Source organism: Pleurodeles waltl, chromosome 10, assembly GCF_031143425.1.
Source record: "Pleurodeles waltl isolate 20211129_DDA chromosome 10, aPleWal1.hap1.20221129, whole genome shotgun sequence".
NCBI classification, from domain to species: domain Eukaryota; kingdom Metazoa; phylum Chordata; class Amphibia; order Caudata; family Salamandridae; genus Pleurodeles; species Pleurodeles waltl.
Window position 1 is genome coordinate 43541964 of NC_090449.1, and position 11086 is coordinate 43553049.

The following is an 11086-nucleotide window of genomic DNA, read 5'->3' on the forward strand; positions in this document are numbered from 1 at the left end:
AAAACAAATCAGAAAGCTGCAACAAACCTGGCTCAAAACAAACCACATTCATGACAAACTTAAGCTATGCAATCATAACAGAATATACAAATCGAAAACCAAAAAGGTTAAAAAAGTACTACTCAGACAGAATTCAAAATGCCATATCTGCACATAAAGAATTTTATAAATTTTTCAACTAATTTCAAAAACCTAAATGCATGGAAGGAACTCATCTCATTACTCAAGATTTCACAGACAAACTGGCGAATCATTACACAACCAAGGCAAACACATTGGACTCCTATTTAAAACAAAGGAAAACGACCAGCACCAACCTCTTTCCAAAAATCTCCCCCAAGTCTAAGTCAACCCCGCCTCTTGCACTCCTTCAAACAAATATCGCAAAGCGAATTTATGGAATTGGTCAAAGCAAGTAGGCTTTCAGGCTGCCCTTCTGACCCTTGTCCACCACACACCTTCAAGAAGATTCTTTCATCTACCTCTGATGCCACACCAGTAAGAAGAATCATCAATAATTCTTTAACTACGGGAATCTTTGCTGAAGACCTTAAAAAGGCATGCATATGCCCATTATTAAAGAAAACAAATCTGGACCAGCAACTACAGACCAATTACTGCAGGAGGATAGCCTGTGTGTAGTGGGTACCTAAGGTACATATACTTATACAAGTTCCAGTTATCCCTTATTAGAGCAATGTAGTCAGTGTCTGGAAGCCAGGCTCTCTATGGGTAGTGTGGATGAGCACCCATGGCCTAACTAGGATACATGAAAAGCTCATGCAATACCACTGTAGTCACACAGTTCTTACACACATGAAAGAAAATACTCAGTGTTACAAAAATAAAGATACTTTATTTTTGGTGACACAAATGCCAAAAATACCTTAGAGACTATACTCCCTTAGGAGGTAAGTAATATACACAGTATATACACTAGAATCCAGAATTAGCTGTAAAAACAGTTAGAAAACAGTGCAAATAGTGAAAATCACAATAGTTAGAAATGGGCTTGGGGGAACACTAACTATATACTAAAATAGTGGAATGCAAAGGTCGATTTCCAACCTACGCAAGTGTAGTGTGCAGAGGGGTGCTGGGAGTATTAGAAAACACCAAAGGTAAGCAATAGAACCCACCTCAGAGCCCAGGAAAGCTGGAGTAAATCACAGTAACTTTCCTAGAACACACAAGAACATGTGATAGAAGATTTTGCAAGAACCAGAGGAGACTGCTGGATACCAATGATGGATTCCTGGACCTGAAGACCTGTGGAAGAAGGGGACCAAGTCCAAGAAGCACTAAAGAGTCCAGGAAGAACAGGAGCCCCTTCTAACCCAGATGAAGGTGCAAAATAAGAACCACCGGTGAAGAAGAACAGTCAGTACTGCACCCTGTTCCTGGTTGGTGCAGATGATGTCCCACGTCAGATGGGTGATCGCAGTCTGGCTTGCGTTGCTGGATTCCCGAAACAAGCCTTGGCACACCCAAAGCTCACAGTTAGAAGAAAATGGCGTTACCTGGGACCAGGAGGTACCTGGAGGCCTCTAACAGGAGGGTGAGACAGAGGGGGCTCTCAGCAACTCAGAGAGCCCTCAGAAGACCATGCAGCATGCACAGGAGTCCCACAGCACAGGGACAAAGAAGGTGCTAAAGAAGGCCCATGCAGCACTACACAAAGGGATCCCTCGCCGCTGGAGAACCACGCAGGAGGCTGTGCATCACAGGAAGGAGTGCTGGGGCCCTGAGCTTCATGATACATGAAAAACTTCATGGAAGGATTCCAACAAGTCTTGGAAACTGCAAAACGTGTGGTGCATGGGGGTACTGTCTTGCGTGGGGAGGCAAGCTCTTACCTCAACCAAAGTTGGACAGCTGGAAGTCAGCACTGTCGGGACCACTTCAGTCCACCACCCGTGTTGCTGGATCCATGCACTCCTTCAGAAGAGTGGACCAAAGCCAACGGTTGTTGCTACAGAGGGGTGCCTGCTGGAGTAGGGAAGCAGGGAAGTGACTCCTTCACTTCAAGGGGGATTCCTTAATTCTTCTGGTGCAGGTGGAAGACAGGCAGGATTTACAGGATGCACAACATGGAAACAGTTGCAGTTGCTGGCAGGAGATGAAGATACAATGTTCCAGAAGTCATCTTTTTTTCTTTGTTGCAGTTGTAATGTTCCTGGAGGGCCCAGATGCAGTTTCTTAGGTAAGAAGGTGAAGTAAAAGATGCTGAGAGTTCCTTCTGGAGTCTTGCTATCCGAATCTGAGGAAACACCCAGAGGAGAGACCCCAAATAGCCCTGATAGGGGGGTTGGTCAACTAAACAGGTAAGCACCTATCAGGGGAGGGCTCTGATGTCACCTGCTGGCACTGGCCACTCAGATGCTCCCACAGTTCCCTACCACCTTGTAATCCAAGATGGCAAAACCCAGGGATCCACTGGAGGAGCTCTGAGCACCACCCCTGGGGTGGTGATGGACAGGGGAGTGGCTACTCCCCTTTCCTTTGTCCAGTTTCACGCCAGAGCAGGGACTGGGGGTCCCTGAACTGGTGTAGACTTGATTATGCAAGGAGAGCATCATCTCTCATTTCCAGAGGCTCTGGGAGGCTACCCATCCCTTTCCTGTACCACCTATTTCCAAGGGGAGGGGGTCTAACATCCCTCTCCCGAAGGAAATCCTTTGTTCTGCCTTCCTGGGATTGAGCTTCTCAAGCAACAGGAGGGCAGAAACCTGTCTGTGAGGTGGCAGAAGCTGGGGCTGCTTGGAAAACCTCAGAAGGCTGTAATGGCAGTACTGGGGTTCCTCTAGGGAGCCCCAGAGTGCATGGAATCATACAACCAATACTTGCAAAAGCCTTGCGGAATGATTCCAACATGTTTGATACCAAACATAGCCCTATTCAGAGTTACCATTCTGGAACTGTGCATAGGTAGTGACCTATGTGTAGTGCACACGTAAATGGTGTCCCTGCACTCAGGAACTCCGGGAAAATGGTCCTGCTGACGTGGGGGAACCTCTGCTAGTGGAGGCGTGCCTTCACAAATAGGTACTCTGCACCCAGCCTTCGGGGTTGGAAGGCCTGACATATGGGTGACTTATAAGTGACCAGGTGCATTGTAAATGGCAGTGAAAGGGTGCATGCACCATTTCACACAGGCTGCAATTGCAGTCTTGTAGGAGCCTTTGCATGGGTTCCCTATGGGTGGCAAAAGAAATGATGCATCCCATAGGGATCCCCTGGAACCCCAATGCCCTGGATACCTAGGTACCATATACTAGGGACTTAAAAGGGGACACCAGTATGCAAATTGCGGGTGTAATACTGGATAGCAGTATCCAACAACCACATTTAAAAGGGAGAGAGCATATCTAATGGGGTCCTGATTAGCAGGATCCCAGCACACAGTCAAACACACCGACCCACAGGCCAAAAGTTGTGGCAACCATGTTTAAAAGAGGCTACTTTCCTACAATTACAAATAGAACATTTCAGGGCAAACTGATAGAAAGAGCATCTTTCACTCAGATGTCACAATTCATTGAAGATAACTCCATACTTTCAGACTACTACACTGGATCCCGCCTAGGAAGAGGCATTGAATCTGCCCTCATCACCATCTGGGATGATCTTAAAAACACAATAGACTGTAATGGAGTTGCTGCACTACTTCTCCTGGACCTCTCAGCTGCCTTTGGCACAGTTCACCATGACATCCTAATACAAAGACTCTACGAATCCATCTTAAAGGGCTGCTCTCGACTGGATTATATGCTACCTTCAAAACAGAACTAATGTCATCCATACTCCCCTTTTTCATCTAAACCTAACTTCGCAAAAGCAGGGTCTCTCAGGGCTCAATCATCTCACCTATGCTTTTCAACATCTACATGATGTCATATTGAATTTCAACTCATATGCTACAACTATGCAGATGAGATACAAATGCTCTTTGAAGAAGAATTCCCCAAAGACATTGGAAACTCACAAATCTTCAGTTGCCTCAGGGCTATTGATCAGTGGACGACATGGGGCCATCTCAAAGTGAATGTTTCCAACATGTAAACCCTCAATTATGATGATTGGAAAAATTATGACTCACTCTGGACCAGGCCTGACGATCTGGGACCACATCCTAAAGTATCTAAAGAAATAAGAAAATTTGGAATTACCATGGACTCCAAGTTAACAATGAATGCTTAAGCAGGCAAATTAGTAAAATCAAGCTTCATCACCATGAAAACTCTGCAACGCATCTTAACCCACCTCGGATTTCCACATAAGGGGGAGGCTACTATCTCTCCTGTGCTATCTAAACTGGATTGCGCAAATGGCCTCTACCATGGATCATCTCTATCTACCATGAAAAAACAACAACAGATTCAGAACTCGGCTTCAGGGCTAGTCCTACATGTAAAACCACAAGCCCACATCTCCCCGCCTTGAGGGCCCTACATTGGTTACCGCTTACCAGTAGAGCCACCTTCAAGTTGCTTTGCATCATCCACAAAGCAATACATAGAACAGGACCAGTTTTCATCAGCCACAGCGGTTACCATTCCTCTACCATATTTTGAGCACTGCCTGACTTCCGCCACAATAAGGGCGGAAATCTGGCAGTGCTCATGGTGGTGGACGGTGGTAAGTTGGCGCTGCTACCATGATCACCACCCCACCAGTAGAACGCCGGCAACCGTATCATGATCAGTGATACAGCCTGGTGGTTTTCCGCTGGCGGGGCGTTGCTGGCGGTAGCAGCACCCTTTTCCATTCCCTGACGGAAGAGCTCTTAGACCAAGATAAGTCAGGGCTTCTGAGAGGGGAGGGTGGGTGTTGTGTGTGTGTGTCTGAGTGTGTGAGTGTGTGTGCGAATGCATCTGTGTGTGTTGTGTTGTTTGCATGGGTGTATGCGTGTGAGTGAATGCGTGTAGGAATGGTGAAGTGAGTGCGTGTCTGCATGTCAGTGTGATTGTGTGTTAGAATGTGTGTGAGTATGTCTGGAAGTATGCATGAATGAATGCGGGTAGGTCTAAGTGAATGGGTGTATGCCTGGTGCATGTGGGTGTCTGTGTGCATGTAAGTGGGGAGGGGTGTATGGTGTGAGGGGCGCTGTGACAGTAGTGGAGGTGGGGGGAGTGATGTGTGCATGTGTGTCCATGGGGGGTAGGGTCAGTTGTGTGGTATTTGCGTGTATGGGGGGTGGGTGAGTATGGATGGAGAGGGGTGGGGGCATCAGGTGAGTGTTGGGGGGTGAGGGAGCCACCTACTGGTGACAGGGAAGCAATTCCTTGTCACCAGTAGGGCCTACCACCATGGTTTTTGTGGTGTTGCTAATGGCACGAAAACCATGGTGGTAGGCCGGCTCATAATGCCATGGGCGGTACTATGTTGGCCACTGGGCAGGAGATAGATATGGCGGTATGAGTGGAGAAGTGGTGGGTTGGCTTCAGCCAACCCACCATTCTCATAATGTGGTAGTATACACCGCCAGCCTGTTGGCGGTGATACCGTCACATTAACCCTAGCGGTCAAAAGACCACCAGGGTTAAAATGAGGGCCTATATGTACATATCTAGATATATCTATTTATTTGTACAAATAAATATAAGAACTATGTTATCTTAAAATATATACATACTCTTTAGGCCTGTTTAACAATTGTATATTTTACCTATGGTTAAATGTATATATATATATATATATATATATATATATATGTGTGTGTGTGTGTGTGTGTGTGTGGGTGTACGTCCATGTGTATATATATATATTAAGTCCATATATATATATATATATATATATATATATATATATATATATATATATATATATATCACCAAAAAAGACCCCGACTTATCGAGGCTCAATTGCGGCGGTCTTGATATGGGATCAGGGAATCCCATTAATATATTATCAAGTTTTTCTCACCCACTAGGACAGAAAATCAAGACACTCGACGGACAGTTTCAAAATATAAAGCTTTACAGGAAAGCAACAGCAGGCAACAGTTTTTTAAATGCTAAGAGGGCTCACCCTCCTAATTTGATTAGGAGCTTACCATATGGTGAACTCCTGAGAGCAAGACAAATCTGTAGTACTGATAAGAAGTATCAGCAGGAATGTAGGACCATGTGTACAAGATTTAGCGAAAGAGGATATAGCGATAACATTATTTGACAGGCTGTGAAGAAAGTTGAGGGAGTAGTAAGATCAGAGGCACTGTATCGCACACATCGACACAATATGTCTGAGGAGAAGATTAGGTTTATTATGAACTACTCCAATCAAACATTTCATTTGAGACGAGCACTTACTAAAAGTTGGCACATTCTTCAAACTGACCCGGATTTACAGGAGTTTGTGTGTGATAATCCTGCACTAACTTTTCGTAGAGGTAGGTCGCTGAGAGATAATCTTAGTCCCAACATGGTGCTCAGTAACATCAAATCGGATAGTGGCAGATCTGGCATCTCAGGGTTCTATTGTTGTCACCAATGTAAAGCATGTAGATACAGCAAAGACTGTAAAAAAGTAACATGGGGTGTTGGCCAAGATGAATATGCCATTAAGGGATTTTTTACATGTAACACAGATTTCTGTGTATACTGTCTACGATGTCCATGTGATAAGATATATGTGGGCAGTAAGGATTCATAAAGCGAAAAAGAGAATGCTAGAGCATGTAAGAGTTATCCGTAATTTTGATCGCAGTTACCCGGTGGCACGACACTTCCACAAAGTACATCAAGGTGATGAAAAACAACTTACATATTTGGTCTGTGATCAAATCAAACTTAATTCACGAGTTGGGGACAGACAGAAGTTGTTAAGGATTCTTGAATCAAAATATATTATTAAATTCATGACCCTGTCCCCCAATGGGTTAAATTTAAGTGAAGAGATGAATACTCATCTTGGTAGCTAAATTATTTTTTATTGATTTTCTACTGAATTTCGGAGTTTGTGAGCTTCTTTTGAGATATAAATGTACATAATAATTTTTTGTAAACTAGAGAATTTTTGTAAATCAATGTGTTGTATATATTGTCGTATATTTCGTATATTTTTTTTAGGGGGGTTTGTGCATTTACTGTATTTAATTTTGGTACAAGACATAAAATACAATGTGGTATGTAAAGTATTTAACATAAGGGGACTTAGTTGACAAATGAGTAAGTGATTACTAGAGGTATTATGGCCTACATGACCATTATAAAATGGCGTCCATTAGTTTACTCAGTTACATATCGATACTGTGGTTTTAAGTCCTTTCTTTATGTCTATATACCTGTATTTATACTTGTTGTATGTAGTACTCCCCCACCCGTGAACAAGGCCACGGCTGAAACGCGTTGGGAGGAGGACCAATTTGCCTTTTTTCTAAATATTTTGAAACTGTCCGTCGAGTGTCTTGATTTTCTGTCCTAGTGGGTGAGAAAAACTTGATAATATATATATATATATATATATATATATATATATATATATACACATATATATTATTCTACCCCTGACATGTTCATAGGTCATTGCATAGTTTCTATAAAAGTTGTTTGATTATATGCTTATGAGTCTCTGCTTTTATTTTATTTATCACAATAGGTAAATATTATCTTAACTATTTATCTACAAGCACTTCACCATTGAAATATTGGGGAAAGCTAAAATAATCTCACAAAAAATTAACTTCAAATACTGCAGCTCTTGAAAGTCTGTGTTTGTACAATACAACTTTAAATCTCAATATATTATATTCCTTACACATATATCCCCTTACTATGTGATCATGTATCTATATATTTACTATTTTAATAAAGTTACTCTCTTAAAAGCTTTACTTTGTCTCACCGTCACCCTATACCTCTATCAATCTATCCTCTGTCTCCACCCTCTGACTCCTCCCAAACCCATTCTACTACTATGATCTCCAAAATAGCCCTCTTAGACTCTGCCCTCCTATACCCCTGATGGATCACCGAAACCTCAATTTACTGCTATTATCTCCCAAACAACCCTACCAAATTCTCCCTCATTTATGTCTCCTTTGACTCATCCCAAAGTCCATTTTATTACTATGATCTCTGTAATCCCTTTCAACAGACTCTTCCATCCTCCACCTCTCCTTTACTTATCCCTAACCTCATCTTTCTACTATGATCTCCCAGTTGACACTTCCGGATTCTTCCCTCCTCTATCCCTCTATTATTGTATTCAATCCAACTAATAGACTCACATGTCTTCTGCTCAAATTAACTCATACCTCCCTATACTAATACTAATACTGTCCTCATATGTCCCTATACTAATCTACCAATAATTCTTTCGGGTTCCAGAGTACCATGCTACTCACCGAAAAGCGCTTTGATTCCTTGTCAGGGGTAGTAAGACCTATATAAATGCATTTACCATTGCAATTCAGATCAGACCTACTGACGTTAAATATCTCTCTCTCCTAACATCTTGACAACATCCCATGTAAGTATTAATAGTTCTGAAACCTATTGCCACAAGTCATTCCATTTTTTTACACATAATTGGAAAACTTTGTCCCTATATTTTTATTTAATATTGCAGAGGAGCCTGCAAATTATTCTAGAGTTTACCAGTTTTCCTGACATAATGTTCTTTGAAATTCAGAATTTGCCATCAATTTTCAAATTTCCCTGGAAAGAACTGACTACTTTAGCATAACAAGATTTAGATCCAAACTAATTTTGGGTGCTATTACTGGGTAATATGCTTGGCTTTAAATGAGCAATATGCCAGAAAATGTCCCGCAAAATAATGTTGCTTTATGCAAATATAGCTGCATTATTTCAGCATAATGTGTGCATTTCCAAAATATTTTATGTTCAAATACTATCATTGCACTTCAATGCAGACATGTTATGTTGTGACTTAATTGTCACTTACCATTGACTGGAATACAAAATTTGCTAATTGGTCACAAAAAGTTGGGTGCCCTGCCATAATAGTGCATGTGGCTTCCTCGATCCATTTATTAGGTTACTCTTTGGATGCTCGTCGAGTTAGGCTGGCTTCACTTGGTCTTGTTAAACTACAAACATCCCCAATAGTATTCTGAAATAACACCACCAAATACCCTGACTGTCATTGACAACGATCATTAGCAAGTGCCCCCTGTCTTTGCATGCACCACCCATGAACATGGGGCTTGACCAACGATGGCAGCTTTTGTGTGATTCAGAAGGCAACTTTAGTGAACTTCATAGTGTATTTCTTTCATTGAGTAGAAGAGCTCACCATCTGTCACATTTGCTGAATGTCTTTCATAGCGCACTACTGATGTATCTTCTGTTCTGTTGTTGCAGGCACATCAGCTCAACGGAGATGGGCAACCACACCACCATGGATAACTTCATTCTGCTGGGATTATCAAATAATCCAAAGCATGATAGTTTCCTCTCTATGCTCTTCTTCATCATGTATTTTGCCTCCCTGATCGGAAACATTTCCATCATCTTGGTGATCATCAGATGTCCTCAATTACACACTCCTATGTATTTCTTTCTCTGCAGTCTGTCCACGGTGGACCTCTGTTTGACAACAGCCACAGTGCCCAAACTATTGTTTAATCTCTTTTCTGGGCGGAAGACGATTTCATTCTATGGCTGCTTCATCCAGATGTATTTCTTTCTCTGTGCCGGAGTTATGGACAGCTTCCTGCTTGCAGTGATGGCATTTGACCGCTACCTAGCAATCTGCGACCCCATGCACTATACAACGATCATGAGCCGGAAAGTGTGTGTATTACTGGTGGCTGGCTCCTGGATGATTGTGTCCCTACATGCATTGATGCATACAGTTATGAGTGCTAGTTTATCTTTCTGCAGCTCCAATGTAATCCATCATTTCTTCTGTGATGTCCCACCTATGCTGAAGCTTTCATGCTCTGCCACTTTTGCAAATGAGATGATAATTTTTACTGAGGGCTCCTTCATCATTATGGGGCCCATGATATTCATTATCGTATCATATATCAGAATCATTTCCACTGTACTTAAGATTCAGTCATCAAAGGGAAGGAACAAAGCATTCTCAACTTGCACATCACACCTCACTGCTGTTACATTGTTCTATGGTGCAATTCTCTTCATGTACTTTCGGCCATCCTCAAGTTACTCCTTAGAATATGACAAAGCGATCAGTGTTATATACACTGTAGTGACTCCAATGCTAAATCCATTCATCTACAGTTTGAGGAACAAGGAAGTCAAAGGGGCTCTTCGAAAAACCTGGATTAGATCCTGAAACTGATCATGCATAGAAATGGAGATGTTATGAGGGGTGATGCACCATGAATGAGTACCACACAAATATCATGCAGAAAAGTGTGGGTCTCAGTCTTACAGAATGTTGTAATTCTGCACCTGCAGGTCTGTCCCTTACAATCACAAAGGGTGCAGATTTATGATTGGAAAACAATTTCCATTTTCGTATGAGCAAAAATATTCGGATACATTAACATCTGAAAATCTGCAGAAAAAGTAAAAATGCTCATTGCTCTCCACGTGAAAAGTACTGCACCCCTTAGAGAGATGTTTATTAATACCCATCAATATGCACCTTTGTGGATGTGCACAGACTTACTGCACATTATTACCCTGTAACACCTACTCACAATGCGTTTCAGCAGGTTTACTCAGACGCACACACACGCACACACATCCACAAAGTTTGTGCAAGTAAATTCTTTCATGAGGCCACATCAACTTTTGGGAGAAAATAAAATGTTTTTCACACAAAAAAGTAATTTGTGTAAGTAAAACTTACACATGCAAACACCTTAGTGATTAGAAACTTGTATTCTTCAGAACGGACTGAATTTGAAATTGGTGGCAACTGTGGTTTTTTTGCAATCACATTCCTGGTTGCAAAACAATCATACATCCCCCTGCGAGTTGCTGTTAGGAAGGGATGCCTTTGGCATGCCCCTTCTAATAGCGAGTCAAAACCCCATTTTGATATTCAGTAATAGGTTACTGAATCGCAAAATAGGGTTTTGTATATAGGAAAATGCAAACAACCCGATTGTGCGAATTGGGCCATTTGTAACCAAAAACAAGCT

General features: G+C 42.1%; 1 protein-coding gene across 1 annotated transcript; it reads left to right on the forward strand.

Annotated features, from left to right (window-relative positions):
• Window positions 1-9348: 9348 nt before the first annotated feature.
• Window positions 9349-10269, forward strand: LOC138260690 (olfactory receptor 1f45-like). The gene has a single exon (XM_069209187.1). The coding sequence runs from the start codon at window positions 9349-9351 to the stop codon at window positions 10267-10269; it is 921 nt and encodes a 306-aa protein (XP_069065288.1).
• Window positions 10270-11086: the final 817 nt, after the last annotated feature.